Source organism: Mastigoproctus giganteus, chromosome 8 (genome assembly GCF_048544385.1).
Source record: "Mastigoproctus giganteus isolate SK-2022 chromosome 8, ASM4854438v1, whole genome shotgun sequence".
Taxonomy (NCBI): domain Eukaryota; kingdom Metazoa; phylum Arthropoda; class Arachnida; order Uropygi; family Thelyphonidae; genus Mastigoproctus; species Mastigoproctus giganteus.
The window spans coordinates 126,536,700-126,562,944 of NC_143582.1; the positions used below are offsets into that span (position 1 = coordinate 126,536,700).

The following is a 26,245-nucleotide window of genomic DNA, read 5'->3' on the forward strand; positions in this document are numbered from 1 at the left end:
TAGATGATTACGCAGTAATTTTGATGACCTGAATGATTATTCAAACTAATGCAGTGGGGGCATGCTTACAGGAAACCTTTCTATCACCACAAGTCTCTCTGAAATTCAAAAATTACTCCATATTTAGGCAAGACGGATTCTGACGGTTCTGCTCATGGAGGAGTAGCTACTCTTTGCAAATCTATTATACTGTCAAGACATCTACAAATACAGACCTCCTTAGAAGTTGTAGCAGTTCGAATTGCAACTGGGACATCATTAACCCTTGCATCCATTTATATCTTACCGAATTATCCTTGCTCCCAGACTGAACTTGACAATCTGATCACACAACTGCCACCTCCTATCTGTTTACTCGGTGATTTCAATGGTCATCATCATCATCATCCACCATGGATAGGAGAGGCTAATTAATTGAAACATTCATGGATAACCATAATCTGACTGTTAAGTTCTGGCTCTCCAACTCATGTTCAACTACTTACAGGTACTACATCAGCCATAAACTCATCCATCAGTTCAGCATTTATTTTTCCAATCATGGAATGGTTAGTGCTGAATGATCCATTCCATAGTGACCACTCTCCTTTCATCAGTTCAATTCAAACACAGGTCGTGTCATGTCCTAAAGGCTGTACTTCTTGAAATTTTCAAAAAGCAGACTGGAAAAACTACTTCACTTGTGTCCTATTCGACACCCAATATGTACAACAACAACAACAACATCTTTATGATGTAACTGATCACATTACCAGCCATATGCTATCTGCAGCAGAAATTTCCATCCCAAAATCCGACCAGCACAAACATATACACCAAAATCAGTGGTGGAATCAGTTTGTTCCAAAGCAAAAGTAGAAAAAACCATGCTTGGAACCAACTTTGCAAATTCCAAACTACTGCCAACCTAATTGTTTACAAAAAACTCAGAGCCAAAGCAAGGCAAATTAGAAAGAAAAAAGCAAAACATGACTCGTGGATTAAATTTGCCTCAACTATTAACAAAAATACTGCCACTCAAATTATCTGGAAAAAAATTCAAGCTCTCAATGGGAAATTTCTATCGTTGCAATCTCCAATAATACGATGGAATGAGCAGGACCTATCCTCCACTACTGATATTGCAAAGTCAATTTATAGTATTTTCTGCCTCTTCTTCTTATGTGATCTCTTTTCAACATATTAAAACTAATGAAGCACATCAAAAATTGAATTTTCAAACTAGACTCTCACCTCCTTATAACCAGCCTTTTACTCTAGTTGAACTCAAGGAATCCTTGAGTAAATCTCCAAATAGTGCAACAGGACTGGACGGCATTCACTACAGTATGCATCTATGTGAAGAAGCAGAAGCATCTATGTGAAGCTGATCTAGGCATATTATTACTCTTCTATAACTGTATCTTTTCAGAAAATACATATCCTCTGTCATGGTGTCATTCCTATATTTGTGTAATACCAAAACAGGCAAAGATCCTTCCCTAGTTCAGAATTACATTGACAAGTTGTTTGACCAAAATCTTTGAAAGGATGTTACATAAGAGGCTCACCTGGATTCTAGATTCCCAAAATCTTCTTTCTGATCACCAGTATGGCTCCTGCAAAAACAGGTCTATCCTAGATTTACTTGTAAAAATTGAATCCAACATACGCAATGCCTTCGTCACGAGACAGCATCTAGTGATGGTCAATTTAGATATTCAAAAAGCATTCAATACCACTTGGCATAATGACATTATTAAAGATATGCATCAGTTGGGGCTGAGAGGCTATCTTCCTCAAATAATTCAGAACATTTTAAGGTTACGCACCTTTCAAGTCTGATATCGAAACATGCTATCAGCATCTCATATTCAAGAAGAGGGTGTTCCGCAGGGTTCAATACTGAGTGCTACCATATTTGCAATTCGAGTCAACAACATATTAGAAGGTCTTCCAAAAACCATTCAAATATACATGTATGCAGATGACCTCACTATATCCTTCCCAGTCACAGAGTATGAATACTATCGAAAGACAGTTGCAAATTGCTCTAGCCAGAATAGAAGCCTGGACCTTACGCAATGGATATCGTCTTGCTGGGCAGAAATCCACTACTACTTACTTCTGCAAATTACGGTCACTTCATCCTGATTCTGAGCTAAAGATTAATAACATGCCAATACCCCTTGCTCACACTGTCCATTTTCTTGGACTGGTACTAGATAGGAAATTGAACTTGCAAGCACGTGTGACCTATCTTCGGACCATCTGCTTGAAGAAATTAAATATACTCCGGTGTGTGTCATGGGGCACTGATTTATATACCTTGATCCATCTTTATAGAGCTCTCATTAGGTCCTGCTTGGACTATGGCTGTCCAGTGTATGACTCTGTGAGAAAAACTACTTTTTATTATTATTATTAACCACATGGTACAAGGAAGCCTGAGGCTTATGCTGCATCAGCCAAAAAAAAAAAAAAATTCCCGAGCTACCCTGAGAGAGAGAGAGAGAAGTAGAAAGGAACCACCAAGAAAGAGAAGAATGATGATATCCAGCTCAGGACCCTGGGTTTGCCAAGCCCATACTCACCTGATGTGAGCCCCCGGGGTTTAGAGCAAATGAACATGATCCAGCACAGTACTCTGAGAGTTGCTCTAGGGGCTTTCAGAACTTGTTCAGAGCCTTTACATCGAAGCTCATGAACCTTCCCTACATCTTAGGAGGAAAGCATTACTTTTGATGTATGCTGCAAAAATCTGCAGTCTTCCCATTCACCCTAGTTGGAGATGTCTGCATAATACCGAATGGGAATCATTTTACAATAGTAAACCACATGAAAACCGACCTGCTCCACTTAGACTTAAAGAACTGACTCAAACATGGAATATAGAAATCAGCAATATATTTCAAGACATTTTCAACAGTGGGGGAAGAACACTTTGTCCCCCTCCAATATCGCATAGTTACATGAAACTTGCTCTGTTTCGAACTCACAGGCCTGTAAAATCTATACAGATGGATCAAAAACGGAGACCCAAGTAGGTGCTGCAGCAATCTTCCCTTCATTCACCATCTCTGTTTCATTACCAATAGAATGCAATATGTTTACTGCTGAGCTTTACGCTTTAAACATAGCTCTTGATCGGATTATTGAACTTTTAATTACACCTGCTTTAATATACAATGATTCACTCCTGTCACCACTATAATTAGTAGTAACAACTCCTCTCACCACTATAATTAGTAGTAACAACTCCTCTCACCCTATAATAAAACAAATACATTCCAAGTTATTTGCTTGTAATGAGTCGAACCAAACTGTGACATTCTGCCCAGGACATTCTGGAATAGCCGGCAACGAAAGAGCAGCCAAACAACCAGAAACTACTATTTTGCAGACTTTTTTAGTTTCCATATACAGATAACAATCCTTAAAGCATGTTATAATTGCTGGTCTCTAATCTGGAAAGATTATCCGGGATACAAGCTCTATCGAATAAAACCAGAACCAAAGCTGTAGCTCTCCAGCTTCCGAAAAAACAGGCGAGATGAAATAATTTTAGGAAGGCTAAGGATTGGGCATACTCACCTCACTCACCTATATCTATTAATGAATGACAGCACTCCCCAATGCTCATCATGTCATGTACAACTGACTGTTCGTCATTTATTAATAGACTGTCCCCAGTTTCTAAATATCCATTCAAACACCTTCAAATCACAGTTTTGCTAAAGCACAGTCAACATTATCATTATTGCAGATTCTTAGAGATGATCCTAATAAAACAGAGCTATTTACCTTCCTAAACTGTAATAAAACACCCATTGCAATAAAATTAGTATTTTGTACTAACCATTTGAAAGACAATATGGCCCTGGCAGTCTGTGTCATAAAACTCCATTACAACAATAACAATGTTTAAAGCCTACTACCTAAGAAGAGTTTTTGCACGGGGAATTTCTCAAACAACAGGTGACAATGTAATTTCTTTAATTGACTTCTGGAAAAAATATAGCATCAAACATGCAATTGAAAATATTTCCCATGCTTGGGAAAAATTAATAGCAAGCAATATGCATGCAGTGTGGAAACTTATTTTGCTTCATTGTGCAAATAATTTTGATGACATTCCCTCTCAAGTGCAAGCTATTGTTGAAGAAATAACAGACATATTGAAGACTGCTTGGTTTAGATGAACTGGACACTACAAATGTCCATGACTTGCTTGAATCACACTCGGAAGAAATGACTGATGGAGACCTTAACTTAGATCAACAGCGTGTGTTTGAAGAAGCTTACAGTGCTGGTGAAGAAGCAGACAATGTGCAAATGAAGGAGTTCGCCATCAAAGAATACAAAAAAATATTTCAAACTCTGGAAGATTTAAAACAACAAGTTATGGATGTCGACCGAAGCATGCAAGTCCACTGAGATATGGATAAAGTTTTCAACGACTACAAGCGCCATGTATGAAAACTTAAAGAAAGAGAGACAGTTAAGTCTAGCCTGCTAAAAGATTTTAATAAAATGTAATAATGTTTTCTTTGCTTAGTTTATAATAAACTTGAATCATTTTTATTATCCTTTTGTAATATATACGTTAATAAACATAAAAAAAAAACTTTTGCTTAAAAATTTTTATTGTATATTTTCATTGGGATGGGACCAATTATCATACTTTCTGTTATAATATCTTTGAATAGTATGAATTTGTTTAATATGATGATTTCAGAGGATTCATTATTTATACTAATTGTGGCTTTGCCGTAATTAGTATTCATACTTCTATTCCACTTTGCAAATACTATTTTAATGTTCAAATATTGTCTATTTCCTTATAAAACTGATATCTTAAGTTTGTTTTTCATTCCAAGCAGGTTTGTTTTTTTTTTTTTTTTTTTATGTCTTGGTAATTCTGGATTTTTGTAGATTACTCAGATGAAGAGCAAGAAAAGGTGTTAAACACAGTTGAAATTTATATGATGTCAACTGTGCATGATTTCATCTTTACTAAAATGTGTGAAGAGGAGAAGATTCAAGATAAAACAATTTCTGATAAAATACATCAGCTGTACTGGGTGAAACCTAGAGAATTGGGTGCAGATATCGATGAATCAAATATTTATACGATGGAACTAGTAGATAAAGCAGCAATAGGTAGGTAAAGCATTTATATTAATGACCACTCTGTATAAAATTGTTCAGTTTTACTGATAATATAATAAATTCACTGGAACTCAGTGAACATAAAGAATTTTTAATAAATAGAGATTTTAGTTTGAAATTCACTTTTGTTTATTGGTAACATCTAAAATAATATGCCAACCTCCCCCCCCCAAAGTAGATCTGCATAATTTAGAGAGAATTTGTTGTACACAAAATGTGTAAGCATTACCTGTAATTTATACTTGAGTCACTAAGTTAAAGGCAGACCTTACTCTATGCAGACTGAAGTGCTTAAATCGTCTCTTTTCTCCATATCTTTATACCTTTACCATGCCAGTAAAAGAACTACCTATAGGAATTTTCGTTTTAAAAAAAAAATGGTTTTGTCTTTCAAATTACACAGGAATATTCAGATAATGCATCAGAAAAACATTAATTCATAATGACATTATTAATTTGGACCAGCAGTATTCATGAGTAATGTGTGGCCACTAATATGGTGCCTCCATAGCCAGGTGAGAAGGAGCAGTAGTGTGTATCGTATGCTTCTTGATTAGACCGGGGTTTGAGCTCATCACCACCAAATAAGGAAGATTCGGAAAGGTCAGGAATGACCACCGCATATCCCGGAGCAATATGGCCTTAGTTGCTAATGCTCCTAAAAACCAAAACAACAACAACAGCCACTAATACACATTGCAAGATTGAATCCATGCATCACCACAAATGGCATGGCTCATCATTGACAGTGGCCCTGGTATATCAGCTGAAGATCTAAACCATTCTGGCAAATTAGCAGATGTCAGAGGATTAAAGAAATTTATTTAATATTGCATAGTTAACATGAATATAAAACAAATGTATACTTTTGAAAATACCCAGATTTTTAGAATAAGAATGGTTTGCTTTTTGCAGTATTCTGAACCCTGCTCATTTTTAGTAAATATATCAGGACTATCACTTCTCTAAATCAAAGAAAAATTAGATTTTTTCTTTTGCTCTCAACATTATTTTTCTTCTGAGCAGCTGTTAATTAGTATAAATTTAAAACTTGCATTGCCATAAAAAACTGCTCCTATATATGGGGACGGTGCACCTAACAATTTTTCTGTAAGCTATCATTTCTATCTAAAAAACAGAGCAATTAAGCTGGTGAATTCTGTTTGTCTGTCTCTCTCTCTTTCTCTCTGTCACAAACACAAGATTAAAATATATTTACATTAATATTATAATCTCAGGCTATTGTTTTTCATGAAGAAATGGGACTACACTTAAGATTCACTATTGAACAGTCAGTGCACCATGTTTTGCTTGTAGTGAACTGTTCAAGTCAATAAATTGGCATCGTTTTAATTGTATCCCATATTATGAATCAACCTTCACAACGAGTTGCCGAGGTATTGTACCGCTTTGAATAAGTAACGCTTCACCAGTGGAAAAAACTAATGTTACGTATTCTTGGCAAATACCACCACCCAGACGGCACCATTTCTAAGCTTGTTGGCTTACTCATCAGTGGGTAGGCAGTACCCTGTTGTTGCAGTAGTGACAACCCAGTTATGAAGTATAAGTCCACAATATGAGAGGTGCCTGATGATGTGTAATAGTATAAACTAAGGCAATTATTTTGCATGAAGCAATGGGACTATGCATAAGATTCACTATTGAACGGTCAGTGCTTTTCCACCATGTTTTGCTCGTAGTGAACTGTTCAATTCGATAAATTGGCATCATTTTAATTGTATTTCATATTTTGAATTAACCTTCACAATGAGTTGCCGAGGTATTGTACTGCTCTGAATAAGTAACGCCTTTTTCAAAGTAGTAAGTAACCTTTGAATAAGGACTTGAACAGTTCACTACGAGTAATGGTCTTAATTTTCTCAGCAGAATAAATTTGCCTTAATAACGAATTGTATTGGATTGTACTATTTACAAATAGACAACTTTTGTCTTGTCAAAAGGGTAACCAGCCATTTAAGATGAGATTGCTATGATAGCTTATTTCAGGTAAAACTAACTTCATTAGATAGCAGGTGGTCTTTAGCGGGCAGGTACCCTGCCCACTAAAGCAGAAAAAAAACAGCTCTAAAGAAGTCATTCAGACTTCTTTACAGCTGTAATTAATTAGAGGGAGGTGCCATTCAGACTTCTTCTTTTATAAAGAAGTTATTGATTAGCATTAGTAAGGGCACATGATGCAAGAAAGCAAGCTTATATAGCATCAGCCAAAAAAAAAAAACACACACACAAACACCTTTCTCGTTTCACCCATCCGCTCGCTCCAAGTGTTTGTCTAGTTCTGTCTTGAATTTGTTTAAGCTATCAACTTCTACAATGACAGATGGAAGTTTTGTTCCAGCAATCAACCACCCGCTAGCTAAAGGCAAATTTCCACATATCTATCCTACAATTGTCTTTCCTCAATTTGAATTTATGCCCTCTTAGGCGATTATTCTAATCAAGAGAAAGAATCCCATCAGCATCGAGCACGCTCAAACCATTCAAGACTTTATACGCCTCAATCTGATCACCTCGCAGGTGCCTAGTCTCCAGACACTGTAATTTGCAAAACTTAAGCCTTTCTTCGTAAGTGCAACAGTTTGTTCCATTCACTAATCTTATTGCTCTTCTCATTCATTCCAACAGCTCTACATCCTTCTTAAAATGAGGCCTCCAGACTTGTATACAGTGCTCAAGGTGTGACCTGACCATTGCCATATACAAGGGGATAATCACCTCCTTATCTCTGCTAGAAAAATTTCTGTATATCATTGAGAAGACACCATGGGCTACTCTTGCACATTATCTGTACTGCTCAGAAAACTTCATATCTGCCTGCTCAATTACCCCCAGGTCCTTTTCGCTCTCTGTCAGTGTAGTACCACACAGTTGATACGTTACTCTGGGGTTATTTCTTCCCATATTCAGTACTTTACATTTGTCAATGTTAAATTTCAGTTGCCACCTCTCAGCCATCTGCTCAACTTTTCTAGATCCTGTTGCAGCAGCATACTGTCATTAACAACCCTGCTGACCTTCATATCATCTGCAAACTTGGACATTAAGCCTGGTATACCATCATCAATATCATTAATGAATACAGAAAACAACAATGAACCCAACACTGAATCCTGAGGGACTCCACTAATAACATTAGTCTACGAAGAGCAGTGTCCATTGATTACCACTCTCTGTCTTATCCCTCTCAACCATCCCTTTATCTGTAGCAGCAATTTGCCTCCAATGCCACACTGCTCCAATTGTGCAGTAGTCTTCCATGTACAACAGTATCAAAAGCCTTTCAAAGATCCAAATATATGATATCAAAATTAATCTTTGCATCCAGTTCCTTTGTGGCTACATCATAGTATCCAATCAAATTGTTCAGAAAAGACTTCCCTTAACAAACCCATGCTGTGTCCGAGCTATAACTCAAGTCTTGTCTAGATGATCCTGCAGTGCTTGTTTAACCAGTGCCTCCATTAATTTCCCTAGATCAGAAGTTAAACTAACAGGTCTGTAATTACCTGTGTCTCCCTTTGATCCTCATTTATGGGGATCAAAGGGAGACACAGGTTTTATGGCACATTTCCAATCCATGGGTACCTCCCCTCAGTCCAAGAAACTCTCATAATTATGACCAACAGTTTGCTTACTTCCTTTGCTGCCTCCTTCAGTATAACTGGATAGATTCCATCCACCCCAAGTGCCTTTCTTATATTTATCTTCAACGATTTATCCTCCACTTTACTCTCAGTTATTACAAGATTATCTAGCTTACTGCCAGAGTTTAATACACCTCTGGCATTCCTCTCCCTGAATAACTCCTCATGTGTGAATGTAGATGCAAAATACTCATTTAGTTCTTTAGTTACCTGAGCAGGATCATCAACAGTTGAACCATCGATATCAATTGGACCAATCTGATTCATCTCCTTCCTTCTAGAGTTTACATAAGTAAAGAACTCTTTGCTGTTTGTTTTTCTTTGCATCCTTTTCCAAAGATTTCTCACAATCTGCCTTCACCTGCCTAACCTCCTTTGTGACTTGGTAAAGACCAACTTATATCTATCATAGGCTTCTGTGTCACCTGTTAATTTATATATATTCCATGCATTTTTCTTCTCTGCCACATGTCCAATTAGTTCATCTGACATCCATTTAAGCCTAAATCTTGAACAATATTTCTTAGTTGGTATGAAAAGCCTAGTAGCTTCCAAATTATTTCTTTGAATGCTTTCCATTTTGAATTTGCTGTTGGTAACATCATCAGTTGGTCCCACCATATAGAATTTAAATACTGTCTCAGACCACCGTAGTCTCCTTTAGAAAGCAAAAACCCTTCCCTTTACCCCTGATGGTAGTTACCTCTTTGAGTAAATCCCACTTCAGCACACTTTGATCACTGCATCGTAGTGGTTCCTTTATCTGCAGATTCTTAATGTATGAAGAATCACTACTGATAATTAGATCAAAAGTATTACTCCCTCTAGTTGCCTCCTGAACATGCTACTATAGAAAACAATCATCGAATAAATCCACAAAAGCCTTGCTAGTGTATTAGTGACCAACCCACAAATTCCAGTCAAGGGAGATTAAAATCCCCCATTATAAGACACTCTGATTTACTGACCCACTCTATTTCTTTACACAATTGCTCATTATACTCATCAGATTCATTAGGCGTATAATATGCACCTACTCTCATTTTTTCTTTCCCAGTGCTTATGTCACACCAAACAGACCGAACATTGCATTGTCCACTAACATCAGTTGGATGCTCTTCCTTAGATTTTGTTTCTTAACTAACAGCATAACCCCTCCTCCCTTTCTGTCCTGTCTATCCTTTCTGTACACATTGTACTCCCCAAATTCCAATTCTGCTCTGCTTATGTCTGTCTGACACCACGTCTGATATCCCAACAATATCTGCCTTTGATGTCTTGAGTAGCACTTCAAGCTCATCAAATTTATTAACTATACTCCTAGCATTGGTGTACATGCAAGTATACATGCACCTGTTTATACTCTTAGTTACCCTAACACAGCCCATGTATTTACTTGTTCCACTATGACTTGCAGCAGTCCTGGAAATTCCCATTGCCTTGCTTTCCAGGCTGCTGCTCAATTGCATTTCAATAGAAGCAGTGCAAGAATCACTTTCACCTCTGCCTGCAGTTACTGTTAATCTATTAGTCTGTGAATCCCCCCCCCAAAGCTAGCAGTTTTCTGACCCACCTAACTCTGCCTCGATAGCATCAGCAAATATTATTGTACCTTTTCTATTTAAGTGCATCCCATCCATGTAGAAGAATCAGGTAAAAAAATTAAGGCCATTTCTTCTCTGACAAAGTTTATTAGAGTCTTTTCAATGCTACTTTGTTATTGATTTCTCCGCTTTGCTGGTCCATTTGCTTCGTTTTTTTAGTTACTGACATCCCCATTACACGGGTAAGGTTTACTTTGACCTATTTACATCTCTTTCCCTTTCACTGGGTTACTTTAACAGTTATAAATTTGCCAGGAACGTTTGGCTAACCTCTTTGGTCTCCAATACAGTCTGTTGCATTCGCTTCTCTCAGCCCATTTCACTGTCTCCTGCCAGGCTCAACAGTAAGTTGTCATATTCTGAATATATCCTTTTTGCCTTTAAATTACACTTTCTTTGTTACAATTCAAGGAGGGCTGTGTGCTGCTATTCATTCAGTTTTTCTTTAATTGGTATTAATTTTAGCTTAATATTTCATTTTACTTTTATTTATTATTATATTTGTTTAGTTTTTTATTCCTTTTCTTTTTTGTCTCTGTCACGTCGGCTATGATGTATATGTCTGCTCACTTTTTCTGTCTGCTATGTATATATCATAACAGAAACAGAGGCCTTACTTCTTGCTGTATTTCCTTTGATTGTGGCTGTCAGCCCTTGATGACATAGTTAAAATCTTAGAATCTATAGCATTAAGTACCATTTATATATTTTCATTTATTTTTTTAATCTGCTTTTATTTTTCACGCACTTTTTAATTTTTTTCCATTGTAACTACACCTGACAGGTCAGCACCCCTACTCATACAGTTATTAGCATTAGAGGCAAACCATGCAAGAAAGCAAGCTTATGCAGCATCAGCCAAAAAAAAAAAAAAAAAAAAAAAAAATCCTCCATTTCACCCCTCCATTCATTCCAAATGCCTGTCCAACTCAGCCTTAAATTTATTTAGGCTATCAACTTCCACAACAAAACACGGAAGTCTGTTCCACCAATCAATTATGTGCTGGCTAAAGGCAAATTTCCACACATCTATTCTACAACTGTCTTTCCTCAATTTGAATCTGTGCCCACTCAGGTTCTTAGTCTGAGCAAGAGGAAGGATCCCATCAGCATTCAGCTTGCTCAACCCATTCAAGGTCTTATACACTTCAATCAGATCACCTCACAGGTGCCTACTCTCCAGGTGCATTTGCAGAACTTAAGCCTTTCTTGGTAAGAGCACCACTTTGTACCCCTCACCAATCTTGTTGCCCTACTTTGTACTTGTTCTAGCAACTCTACATCCTTCCTAAAATGAGGCCTCCAGACCTGTACACAGTGCTCTAGGTGTGGCCTGACCATTCCCTTGTATAACAGGATAATCGCTTCCCTGTCCCTGCTAACAAAATTCCTATATATATCATTGACAAGACTCCACGACCTGCCCTGGTAGCCCCTCTGCACTGCTCAGCGAACTTCATATTTGACTGCACAATTACCCCCAGGTCTTTTCCACTTTCCTGAGTATAGTACCACACAGTTGGTATGTTTCTCTTCGGTTATTGCTACCCATATGTAGTACTTTGCATTTCTCAATGTTAAAATTCAGTTGCCACTTTTCAGCCCATTTGCCCAACTTATCTAGATCCAGTTGGAGTAGTATACTGTCGTTAACAACCCAGCCAACCATTGTATCATCTGCAAACTTGGACATTAAACCTGATATACCTTCATCTATATCATTGATAAACATACAAAACAACAATGGGCCAAACGCCGAACCTGGGGAACTCCAATAATAACATTTGTCCATGAAGAGCAGTGTCCAATGATTTCCACTCTCTGTTGTCTTCAACTCAACCATCCCTTTATCCATTGTAGCAACTTACCCTTAATGCCATACCTCTCCAATTTGTACAGCAGTCTTCCATGTGCAATAGTATCAAAACCTTTCTCGAAATCCAAGTATATGATATCAAAATTATTTTTGGCATTCAGTTCCTCTGTGACCACATCATAGTATCCAATCAAATTGGTCAGACAAGACCTCCCTTTAACAAACCCTTGCTGTGTCTTAACTATTACTGCAGTGCTTCTTTACCAGGGACTCCATTATTTTTTCCGGAACACAAGTTAAACTAACAGCTCTATAGTTACCTCTGTCGCCTTTTGAACCCACTTTCTGAATTGGTGATACATTTGCACACCTCCAGTCCATGGTGACCTCCCTGAGTCCAAGGAAGCTCTCATAATTATGGCTAAGGGTTCACTTACTTCCTTTGCTGCCTCCTTTAATATAACTGGATAGATCCCATCTATCCCAGGTGCCTTCCTTATGTCCAACTTCAAAAATTTCTCCTTCACTTTGCTCTCAGTTATTACAAAATCACTTAGATCCCTGTTAGAGTTTGATACACTTCAGGCACTGCCCTCATTGATTAACTCCTCATGGGTGAATGTACATGCAAAATACTCATTCAGTTTATCAGCTACCTGAGCATGATCATCAGTAGTCAATCCATCTATGTTAATTGGTCCAATGTGATTCATCCCTTTCCTTATAGAGTTTACATAAGTAAAGAACTCTTTGCTGTTTTTCTTTGCATCCTTTGCCAAGGATTTTTCGTAATCTGTCTTCTCCTGCCTAATCGTGGAAGCTACTAAAAGTTTCATACCTATTAAGAAATATTGGTCAAGGTTTAGGCCTAAATGGTTATCAAATGAACTAATAAGACTCATGACAGAGAAGAAAAATGCATGGAATGCATATAAATTATCAGGCGATACAGAAGCCTATGGCAGATATAAGCTAGTCCGTAATCAAGTCACAAAGGAGATTAGGCAGGCGAAGGCAAATTATGAGAAATCTTTGGCAAAGGATGCTAAGAAAAACAGCAAGGATTTCTTTACTTATATAAACTCTAAAATGAAGGGGGTGAATCTGATTGGTCCACTTGATATCGATGGTTCAACTATTGATGATCCTGCTCAGATAGCAAAAAACTGAATGAATATTTTGCATCTACATTCACACATGACGAGTTAAGGTTTGAAAATGCCAGAAGGTTATCAAAGTGGTTAATGATTTTGTAATAACTGAGAGCAAAGTGGAAGAGAAATTGTTGAAGTTAAACATAAGAAAGGCACCTGGGGTGGATGGGATCTATCCAGTTATATTAAAGGAGGCAGCAAAGGAAGTAAGTAAACCTTTTGCCATAATTATGAGAGCATCCTTGGACTCAGGGGAAGTCCACACAGACTGGAGATGTGCAAATGTATCCCCCAATTCATAAAGGGGGGATCGAAGGGTGACACGAGTAATTACAGACCAGTTAGTTTAACTTCTGTTCCGGGTAAAATAATGGAGTCACTGGTTAAAGATGCATTGCAGGATCATCTAGACAAGACTGCAGCAATAATTCAGACACAGCATGGATTTGTTAAGGGAAAGTCTTGTCTGACAAATTTGATTGGTTATTTTGATGTGGTTACAAAGGAACTGAATGCAAAAAATAATTTTGATATCATATACTTGGATTTCAGTAAAGCTTTTGACACTGTTGCACATGGAAGAAAGGATAAATTGCTACAATGGATAAAACGATGGTTGAGTGGGAGACGACAGAGGGTGGTAATCAATGGGTGCTGCTCTTCGTGGACTAATGTTATTAGTGGAGTCCCACAGGGTTTGGTGTTCGGTCCACTGTTGTTTTGTATATTTATCAATGATATTGATGAAGGTATATCAGGCTTAGTGTCGAAGTTTGCTGATGATACAAAGGAGTGACAGTAATGGCAGTGTGCTACTGCAACAGGATCTACAAAATTTGGGAGGATGCGCTGAGAAGTGGCAACTGAAGTTTAACGTTGACAAATGCAAAGTACTGCATATGGGTAGAAGTAAACCCAGAGATACATATCAACTGTATGGTACTACACTTAGAGTGGTAGAAAATGAAAAAGACCTGGGAGTAATTGTGCAGTCAGATATGAAGTTTTCTTAGCAATGCAGACAGGCTGCCAGGGCAGGTGATGTGGTTTTGTCAATGATATATAAGAATTTTGCTAGCAGGGAAAAGGAGGTTATTGTCCCTCTGTATAAGGCAATGGTCAGGCCATGCCTTGAGTACTGTGTACAGGTCTGGAGGCTCATTTTTGGAAGGATGTAGATTTGCTTGAGCGTGTACAGAAAAGGGCAACAAGATTGGTGAGGGGAATGAAGAGTTCCTCTTACCAAGAGAGGCTTAATTTCTGCAAATTGCAATGGCTGGAAACTAGGCACCTGTGAAGTGATCTGATTGAGGTCTATAAGGCTTGAATTGGTTGAGCACGCTGAATTCTGATGGGATTCTTCCACTAGTTCAGATTACGAACATAAGGAGGCATAAACTGAAATTAGGGAAAGACAGATGTAGAATAGATGTGCGGAAATTTCTATTTAGCCAGCAGATGTGTAATTGCTGGAACAAACTTCCATCTGTCGTTGTGGAAGTTGATAGGTTGAATAAATTTAAGGAGGAACTGGACAGGCATTTGGAGGGAATGGTGTGATTTTTTTTTTTTTTTTTTTTTTTTTTTGGCTGATGCTGCATAAGCTCATACACTTGCTTTCTTGCATCACATGCCACCACCACTAATATTACTACTACTACTATTACTACCTCCTTTGTGGCTTGATTACAGAGTAGTTTATCTCTGCCATAGCCCACCTGATACTTTATATGCATCCCATACATTTTTCTTCTCTGCCACGAGCCTCATAAGTTCATCTGACATCCATTTAAGCCTTGAACAGTATTTCTTAGTTGGAATGAAAAGACTAGTAGCCTCTAAAATTAAGTCCCTCCCTGAAGGCTTCCCATTTAGAATTCAATGTTGGTAACATCATCAGTTGATCCCACTGTACAGAATTTAAAAACTGTCTGAGACCCCTGTAGTCACCTTTACGAAAGTAAAAGCCCTTCCCTTTAGCCTTGACGGTAGTTCCATCCTTAAGTAATTCCCACATCAGTACATTGTGATCACTGTCATCCAACGGTTCCTTTATATGCAAATTACTCCCTTTGGTTGCCTCTCGAACACGTTGCTGTAGAAAACATTCATCCAATAAATCCACAAAAGTCTTGGTAGTGTGCGAGTCACCAAAGGAAGTTCCAGTCAATATCTGGAAAGTTAAAATCCCCCATCATAAGACATTCTGATTTACTGGCCCACTCTTATTTCTCTGCACAATTGCTTATTATACTCATCAGATTCATTAGGCCTTAACTTGCACCTACTCTCATTTTTCCTTTCCCAGTGCTTATGTCACACCAAACAGACTGAACATTGCATTGTCCACCAACATCAATTGGATGGTCTTCCTTAGATTTTGTGTTTCTTAACTAACAGCATAACCCCTTCTCCCTTTCTGTCCTGTTTATCCTTTCTGTACACATTGTACTCCCCAAATTCCAATTCTGCTCTGCTTATGTCTGTCTGACACCACATCTGATATCCCAATAATACTGCCTTTGATGTCTTGAGTAGCATTGGTGTACATGCAAGTATACATGCACCTGTTTCTGCTCTTAGTTACCCTAACACAGCTCATGTATTTACTTGTTCCACTATGACTTGCAGCAGTCCTGGAAATTCCCATTGCCTTGCTTTCCAGGCTGCTGCTCAATTGCATTTCAATAGAAGTAGTGCGGAAATCACTTTTACCTCTGCCAGCGGCTACTGTTAATCTATTAGTTCTTGTATCTCCCAAGCTAGCAGTTTTCCGACCCACCTAACTCTTCATCGATAGCATCAGCAAATATTCTTGCAACCTTTCTATTTAAGTTTACCCCATCCCTGTAGAAGCAGTCTCCCCTGTCAACAAGCACAGACCAGGCTGAGAAAAATTCTACCCCTTGAACCTTGCACAATCTCCCCAGGGCCGAATTGATCGACAATGCTTATCATATACTCCCTCCTATCGTATCTGGGCAGAATTGCAGACACTTACTGGCCCACTCTATTTCTCTGCACAATTGCTCATTATGCTCATCAGATTCATTTGGCCTATAACACACCAACTCTCATTTTTCCTTTTGCAGTATTTATGTCACACTAAACAGACTCGACATTGCATTGTCTTCTCACATCAATTGGATGCACTCCCTTAGATTTTATGTGTTTCTTAACTAACAGCATAACCCCTACTCCCTTCCTGTCCTGTCTATCCCCTCTGTACACATTGTACTCCCCAAATTCCAATTCTGCACTGCTTATGTCTGTCTGACACCACGTCTGATATCCCAACAATATCTGCCTTTGATGTCTTGAGTAGCACTTCAAGCTCATCAAATTTATTAACTATACTCCTAGCATTGGTGTACATGCAAGTATACATGCAGCTATTTCTATTTCTTAGTTACCCTAACACAGCCCATGTATTTTTTTGTTCCACAATGACTCAGCAGTCTTGGAAATCCCCATTGCCTTGCTTTCCAGGCTGCTGCTCAATTGCATTTAATAGAAGCAGTGCAAGAATCAATTTCACCTCTGCTAGCAGTTACTATTAATCTATTAGTCTGTGTATCCCCCCAAGCTAGCAGTTTTCTGACCCACCTAACGCTGCCTCGATAGCATCAGCAAATATTCTTGCACCCTTTCTATTTAAGTGTACTCCATCCCTGTAGAAGCAGTCTCTCCTGTCAACAAGCACAGACAAGGCTGAAAAAAATTGTACATCTTGAGCCTTGCACAATCTCTCCAGGGTCAAATTGATCAATAAAGCTCTCATCATATACTCCCTCCTATCATGTCTGGGCATAATTGCAGACACTTTCACATTCAAACCTAACTAGTGAATTTTTTTCAACACTGACTTGTACTTGTTGAGTAAATCTGTAGATCCCTTACTCTTAATGCTTAGTTCCAACGTTTACAACAATATTACCTTTTTTGCCCTTAAAAGATGATATCTGCTCTACAACATCATAAACCTTTGCTCCTGGCAGACATACCCTGGTATGTCTGCCAGGGGCAAAGCTCCAGGGGCAAGGGTTCTGTCCTGGTCCCTTTTTTTGCCGAATATACTATGCTTGCATAGTATATTCCCCGTCCCACTGACAATAGTCACCAACAATAACTAGTTCCTTTGGGACCAGCTCATTCTGCCTTGGAGATTGCCTCTGAGTTGCCTGATGCATGTGACTCAAGTCTGCCATTGGGCTTGGCAGCTTAGAGGTTGATGGGCCCCTTATATTAATTTCTTCAAGGGCATTTACCCTACACCTCAAGCTCTCATAGACATATGACATAGTGCAAGAAATTAGGTGCCAACTCAGAACGCTGAGAAATTAGGTGTCAACTCAAAAATTAGGTGCCAACTCAGGGATAATTTATGATAAATCAGCTATTAATTGGGTATTAAGAATTAGCCATTCCTCTAATTTTCTATATTATTCTATATTTCATCATTATCTTTATCTATTTAACACCATAAGGTGTCCTCTTATAGACATACCAGGATCCCTTACTAAAGGGTTGGGCAGTTATGCTCCTGGTTAAATCCCATGTACAATTATATAAATGCTTTTTTCTTTACTTTTCACTTTTTACTATCTAACCCTAATTTTTCATACCTCAAGATCTATTAGAGAAATTTGAGGGAAATTGAGGTACTATTACTGTACTTATCCTTACTTCCTTTCTCCTTATGTTAGCTATAGCCTGCTTTTGTATAAATAAAAAACAATACCACAACAGAAATTGAAAATTATAGTTGGCCTTCTTTTTTCTTATTTCCTTTTTCTATATATTCATTTTGAAGGCATCTGTCGGGCTAAATGTTATCGTGCCTGTTTGCTACTAAATTATAACAAAATTAAGTTTAAGATTTGGACACTGATAGACAGGCAGATGGCAATCAGAAACAGAGCTCCGTTAATTATTGGTAGGATATATTGAGAGGTTAGCCCATGAAAAAGTCCCTTTCAATGTATTTCTGCTCCAATTATATATTTATATTTTATTACTAATTATATGTTTATTTCCAGGGTTTGGCCTTGTAGGCCTACGTGGGCTATTTTGGTCTTTATAAGTTATTTTGGCCTTATGGCCTACTGCAAGCTGTATATTGTTGTATTCATATATATGTTCAGCATCTGTATAGTACTTATTCTGCTTTTACTAACTTATTATAACTTATAGTACTTATTCTGCTTTTGCTTATAATAACTAGATTACAGACTGATGTAATGTACAATCTGCTATTGATGGCATTAATCTGATCTGGCTAATAACTTTTATATTCATCCCTATTGTTTATATATAAGGAATAAAAAGATAAGTTTGTAAACCTTGGTTTCAATTGGCTGCCCTCTTGAAATTAATTTTTGCATGTTCTTCAGTCATATGACTAAACTGCAGCACCCATTAAATCAATACCATTTTAAGGAAACATTCAAGAAGGAATTTATTACTTGCTCTATGATTTCTTTTGTTTTAAAGGTAGTAGCTGTGCACTTGTATGTTTCTTCTCATAGACTTCCTAATCTAGAATCCCCTCTTATTGATCCCTTTGACTTAAATTTTTTTGCACCATTCTATCAAAGTCATTTTTCTTGGTGATTTTAGTGTGTTCAGTTCAATTCCAGCTGGCTTCAGTTTTCTAGTTACATGGTTATAATGCTTTTTGTGGTTATGTAATGATCTTACATAAATTGTGCATTTACCTATCAGAATATCAGACAATCCTAATCACACACCCAATGATGTTTATTTTTGCCAACAGCCCTTCAAAGTATACAGCAGTATTGGTGATCCTCTAGATACTTCAGATCATTTGGCAATGATCTTTTATTCAGTGGAGGCTCTCTCGATCTCTCTCTCATGGCCATTCTCAGCCTTGTGTTGTTTAGCATTACAAGAATGTGAAATGAGATTATTTCTGTTCCTCTTTTCCTTGATTAGATTACTCTGTGAAATTCTCCTATTCTGCATTCCACCCTAAAATATTGTCCTTTATCTAAATCTTGGTTTTTGAATAAATTTGCTAGCATTGTTCAAGATAAGAATGTAGCATATAATAATTAAATTGTATACAAATCTCCAGCTTTATTTTCTGCCTATATAGCAGATTTTAACAGTTATGAAACAATTAGTCTATCCAAAGGAAGGGGATGTATTTGTGTGTGTTTTTGGCAAAGAATACAAGGGAATTAGATGCAAACTCAGCATTCTGATTGGTGTTTATGAGAGCTTGAAGAACAGATGGATGCCCTTGAACCAATTAAAATGGGAGGTCAAGCTCTCAGCATCCAAATCAACTGACAGGCTGCCAGCACAGCTTATGGGTTTTGTCCATGATATACTGGAATTTTGCTAATAGGGATAAGGAGCTGATTATTCCATTGTATATGGCAATGATTAGGCCACACCTTAAGTAATGCATACAGGTCTAGAGGCCTCATTTTAGGATGGATCTAGATCTGCTGGAATAAGTGAAGAGAATTGTAACAAGATTGGCAAAGAGAACAAAAGGGTGTCTTACCAAGAAAGGCTTCAGTTCTCGAAATTACAGCATCTGGAGAATAGGCACCTGCAAAGCAATCTGATTGAGCAAAAAAAAACTAATTCCGTTCCTCCTCTTGCTCAGCCTATGCACATGTAAAAATGTAAACTGCAGCCATTACCAATCCACTACAGGATAGAAGCCTCCTCAATGATTCATATTAAGGGAAAGGAACCATAATCTGCCAAGCTGGTCCAGTGCATGTTGGCAGATCAACTGTATTTAGCAGTCAGGCTTAAACCCCAGTCTACTCAAAGAGCATGTACTACTTCACTCCCACTCCTGACCACTTGGCTATGAATGCACGTGTTGGGGGGCATGAATTCTCCAATAGGGCAGAAGTGGAGGCCAGAAGTGTATCAAACTCAATGGGGAGCTAAATGATTTTGTAATAACTGAGAGAAATTGTTGAAGTTAAATTTAAGAAAGGCACTTGGCGTGGATGGGATCTATACAATTATATTAAGGAAGTAAGCAAACACTTAGCCATAATCATTAGAGCACCCTTGAATTCAGGGTGCTCTAATTGCTATTTGGAGATGCACATCTCCAGTCCCTATGGACTGGACATGTGCAAATGTATCCTCAATTCATGGAGGTGAATCAAAGGATAACACGAGTAATTACAGGCCTGCTAGTTTAACTTCTGTTCCAGGGGCATATATTGAGTTACTGGTTAAATCAGTAATGCAAAATCATCTAAGACTGCAATTATACTTCAGACACAGCATGGATTTGTTAAATGGAAATCTTGTCTGACCAATCTGATTGGATACCATGATGTGGTCACAAAGAACTGGATGCAAAAAATAATTTTGATATCATATACTTGGATTTCAGGAAAAATTTTGATACTGTTGCATTTTCATGCAGAAATGGCATTCTGTCTCTCAATATCCCAGGTACTTTTCTGTGAATTAAGTCCCTAGGTATATTCAGAAGGATGAACATGACCAGCAGTCATGGTATTGCCAGGGCTTTTGAAAAACACCAAAAAAGTGCTCTGACAGTCTTGTAAAACAACCACTATTACCTGCCTTGTTAATGGCACAGACTTATATTCTTTGTTGGGAGGGTAGATTGAACCAAGGATTCTTCCGTTGTGTTGCATTGCATTGCATTGATAGATTTATTTCCAGATCTTGATCCATTTATAGTGAATTACAATAAAAAGTGATGTTTTTTGATGATGCAAAGGTCAGATGATGCACATTACCTATAACAAGCCACTGATGTATTTTTTATGCAGCAATTTTCCAGAATTTGATAATTTTAGTAATTATTTTGATAAATAAATGTTATGTTGAGGTCAGTTTCATGCTTGCTTCTTTCCACTCCTTCCCCTACATTGTGATTTACTGACCCTTATATTAAAGTCAATGATTTTTTACGAACATTAGCATTAGCAGAGGCATATGATGCAAGAAAGCAAGCTTATATAGCACCAGCCAAAAAACAAAAAAAAAACTACACATTTCACCTATCCATTCTCTCCAAATGTTTATCCAGTTCTTCCTTTAATCTGTTTAAGCTATCAACTCCCACAATGATATGGAAGCTTGTTTCAGCAATCAACCACTCGCCGGCTAAAGGAAAATTTCCACACATCTGTTCTGCAACTGTCTTGCCTCAATTTGAATTTGTGCCCCCTTCAAGTGCATAATCTGAACAGAATCCCATCAGCATTGAGCTTGCAGAAACCATTCAAAGCCTAATACACCTCAATCAGATCACCTCACAGGTGCTAATCCCCCAAGCGCTGCAATTTGCAGAACTTTAGCCTTTCTTCATAAGAGGACCCCTTCATTCTCCTTACCAATCTTGTTGCCCTTCTCTGTATGTGTTCTAGCAACACCACATCCTTCCTAAAATAAGTCCTCCAGACCTGTACACAGTACTCAAGGTGTCACCTGACCATTGCCTTATACAAAGCGATAATCACTTCCTTTTCCCTACTAGAAAAATTCCTGTATATATCATTGACAAGACCCTATGACCTGCCCTGGCAGCCTGTCTGCAGTGCTCAGAAAACTTCATATCTGACTGCACAATTACCCATGGGTTTTTTTCATTCTCTACCACCCTGAGTGTAGTACCACGCAATTGGTATGTTTCTCTGGTGGTTACTGCTACCCATACACAGTACAGTCAGTCCTCCTATAACAAATATTTACACTACACGAATTCGATCATATACAATTTATAAATAGGGGAATAATGTTGTATATAACATGAACTGAATTTGCTTATGCACGATTCACATTTGTGTTTACAAGAAATGGCAGTTGTACATGGGAATCACCCTCCCTCAAATGAACACAAGGAATGAAGAGAAGATTCTGAAAACTTGTGTTTTATATGATTGAAGATTTCATTGAAGGGAAAACACATTTCACCATAATAGCATAAAAACCCACACAATTCCAGCTAACAGTATTATCTCAAATGCAGTTATGCAAATGCAATTTTCCCCAGATTCAGTTTACTTCATTTATAACAGATATACTACCTTTCTTTTTTTATGAGTTTACCACCTTTATAACTATGTTTATAACAGATTCCACTAGCAGGAACATTAAATAAACTGGAAACTGCAAATTATTTTTATTATTTTATGGTAGTGACCTCCAGAAATGTGCTTTAGTAAAATTTGAGCAAGTGACGTGACAATAGTGTGTTTCTGTCTTTACTGCATTGTTTATTCAGTTACTACACGTGCACTGTTTTATTTTTATGTATCAAATGTGCCTCCTCATTTTTTGTTCTTTTTATACTGTAATTGTGCTTTATCCCTAAAAAAAAGTGTGAAAAGGAAGCGTCCTGGTGAAGATACTACAGATTCAGAGAGGGGAAAAAGCAATATCGATAGAGGAAAAATACGAAATTGTGAAAATCTTTGAGCGAAATGAAAAAACCTGATATTGCGCATGTTATAGGCCTAAATGAGGCAACAATTGAATTTATCGTTGCCTCATTTAGATCTAGACTGAGAATGATTGGAAAGAATGCAGAGAAAATAAAAGCAACTTTCATAGCAGGAACAACTCAAAGTGTAACAAAATCCATTAGAACAAGACAAAGAATTGGAAGAGATGGAACATCTGTTATCTATTTGGATAGAAGATCAAACAAAGAAAAGGTTTGCTTACAATAGAAGCAAAAGCATTAGCAATATTTTATGACAATAATTGTAATAAAATATGAAAGTATTTTATTATAACAGATATACTTTCGTATTTTATTACGATTATTTATTGTGTTTGGTAATGTTTTAGTTAGAAATGTGTGTTCAATCTTGGGTGTAGGCACATAACCTTATTTTTCCCATAACTCCTGTTATTTTTATTCCCGATTTTGCATTGCGTGAGGCTTTCTAGGAACACAACTACTGCGTTATACGAGGACTGGCTGTACTTTGCATTTGTCAATGTTAAACTTCAGTTGCCAATATATAGCCCACCTGCCCAACTTTTCAAGATCATGTAGCATACTGTCATTACTATCATTAATTAACAATCCTGCTAACCTGTTATATCATCTGCAAACTTGGACATTGAGCCTGATATACCTTCATCAATATCATTGATAAATATACAAAACAACAGTGGACCTAACACCAAACTCTGGGGGATTCCACTAATAACATTAATCCACAAAGACCTGTGTCCATTGATTACCACTCTCTCTGTGTTCTCCCACTCAACAATCCATTTTATCCATTGTAGCAACTTGACCTTAATGCCATACTGCTCCAATTTGTACAGTAGTCTTCCATGTGTAACACTATCAAAAACTTTCCTGAAATCCAAGTATATGATATCAAAATTATTTTTTTGCATTCGGTTCCTTTGTGAGTATATCGTAGTATCCAATAAAATTAGTCAGACAAGACTTCTCCCTAACAAACCCATACTGTGTCTGAATTATTACTGCAGTCTTGTCTAGATGATCCTGCAATGCTTCTTTAACAAATGACTCCATAATTTTCCCCAGAACAGAAGTTAAACTAACAGTCTATAATTATTCATGTCACCCTTTGATCCCCCTTTGTCAATTGGGGGTGCATTTGCACACCTCCAGTCCGTAGTGACCTCTGCTGAGTCCAAGGATGCTCTCATAATTATGCTAAGGATTTGCTTGCTTTCTTTGCCACACGCTTCTTGATTAGACCAGGGTTCGAGCCCATGACCACCAAATACGGAGGGTGCAGAAAGGTCAGGGAATGACCACCACATATTCCCGGAGCAATATGGCCTTAGTTGCTAATGCTCCTAAAAACCAAATAACTAACTAACTAACTAGCTTCCTTTGCCACCTTTTTTAATATAATTGGATAGATCCCATCCACCAGGTGCCTTTCTTATGTTTAACTTCAACAATTTCTCCTCCATTTTGCTCTCAGTTATTACAAAATCATTTTGTTCCCTGTTAGAGTTTAATAAGCGTCTGTCTTTTCCTCTTCCTTATAGAATTCCTCATGTGTGAATGTAGATGCAAAATACTCATTCAGTTTGTCAGCTATGTGAACAGAATCATCAACAATCAAACCATTGATATTGTGGACCAATCTGATTCATCCCCTTCCTTCTAGGGTTTACATAAGTTAAGAAGTCTGTTGTTTTTCTTTGTATCCTTTGCCAAGGATTTCTTCTAATCAGCCTTCACTTGCCTAACCTTCTTTGTGACTTGATTACAGACTGGCTTATATCTGCCATAGTCTTCATTGTCATCCGATAATTTATATGCACCCATGCATTTTTATTCCCTGCCATGAGCCTTATTACTTCATCCGACATCCATTTAGGTCTACATATTAAACAGTATTTCTTAGTTGATAGCTTCCAAGATTAATTCCTTGAAGGCTTCCCATTTAGAATTCAATGTTTTTAACATCATCAGTTAATCCCACTGTATAGAATTTAAAAACTGTTTGAGACCACTGTAGTCACCTTTACAAAAGCAAAAATCCTTCCCTTTACAGTGTTGACCTCTTTAAGTTAATCCCCCATCAGTACACTGTGGTCGCCTCCATAGCCAGGTGGGAAGGCGTAGCACATGCTTCTTGATTAGACCGGGGTTCAAGCCCATCACCACTAAATACGGAGGATGCGGAAAGGTCAGGGAATGACACTGCATATCCCGGAGCAATATGGCCTTAGTTGCTAATGCTCCTAAAAACCAAATAACAAACAAACAAACAGTACACTGTGATCACTGCCACCCAGTGATTCCTTTATCTGAAAATTCTTACTGCACGAATAATCACTGCTGATAATCAGATTTACTCTCGTTTTTGCTTTCCCAGTTCTTGTGTCACACCGAAATTGTTTACCTCTGGCTGAGCATGGGTTATTCATAGAGAATAATCCAGGTACAATAACACTTATATACATGATATATAAGGTTATTATATTGTCTAACTATGTTTAGATTAGAATAGAATATGACTAACGAAATGGGGAATGAGTTACCTATTATCCTGTTTCTTCCATCTGAGCAACCAGTACTTGGAACCTATTGAGGACCACAGATATCAATCATTCAGTAATCATAGTCAGTTTTTAGTGATCATCTAGCATCTTTTGTCTAATGATCCTCCCTTCCGTGTATAAGAATTGTATGTCGTAATATGTGTAACTAATGAAAATCATACAGATTCTTTAAATAAACTGATATACTCACCTAATGAAGACAGTTTGCAGTGTTTTTACAACTGTGATATTTACTTTGCTGTCATTATATACTCCTGCTTACCAATTTATTATGTACAGATAATTTGAGAAAATATGCTATTTATAAATCCGGTATATAGAAAAGGATGTATAAATATAAACAACTCTTAAAATCTGTACTGCAAATAGATTATAAATGTAATGCTTCTGAAAGATAGTTTCATTTCTAATTGTCCAAAATGCCCATAAAGTGCACAAAGCGTATTTCACTATCTACGAGGGGGTGATAATTTAATTAACGGAGTTGTGCAAGGTCTTATCTTAATTGTCATCATCTGAACCTTCTGTGGATTTCTCCTTCTCGAAATGCTCTCACTTGAACTTTACCAACTTTCACCACCGTCATACCTACGCATTATATGCTTCTTTGCAGGCGCCTCCATAACCAGGTGGGCAGGAGCAGCAGTGCATAGCACACACTTCTTGATTAGACCGGGGTTCAAGCCTGTGACCACCAAATACGGAGGATGCAGAAAGGTCAGAGAATGACCACCGCATATCCCCAGAGCAATATGGCTTTAGTTGCTAATGTTCCTAAACAACAACTACACTACGCTTCTTTGC

General features: G+C 37.6%; 1 protein-coding gene across 1 annotated transcript in view; it reads left to right on the top strand.

The window, feature by feature from the left end:
* Positions 1-26,245, top strand: part of LOC150081811 (uncharacterized) — a 108,558-nt gene that overhangs the window by 24,428 nt on the left and 57,885 nt on the right. The window contains exon 3 of the mRNA XM_090379717.1: positions 4,915-5,142. Coding sequence (XP_090235843.1) covers positions 4,915-5,142 — 228 coding nt within the window. The remainder of the gene's footprint in view (positions 1-4,914; positions 5,143-26,245) is intronic.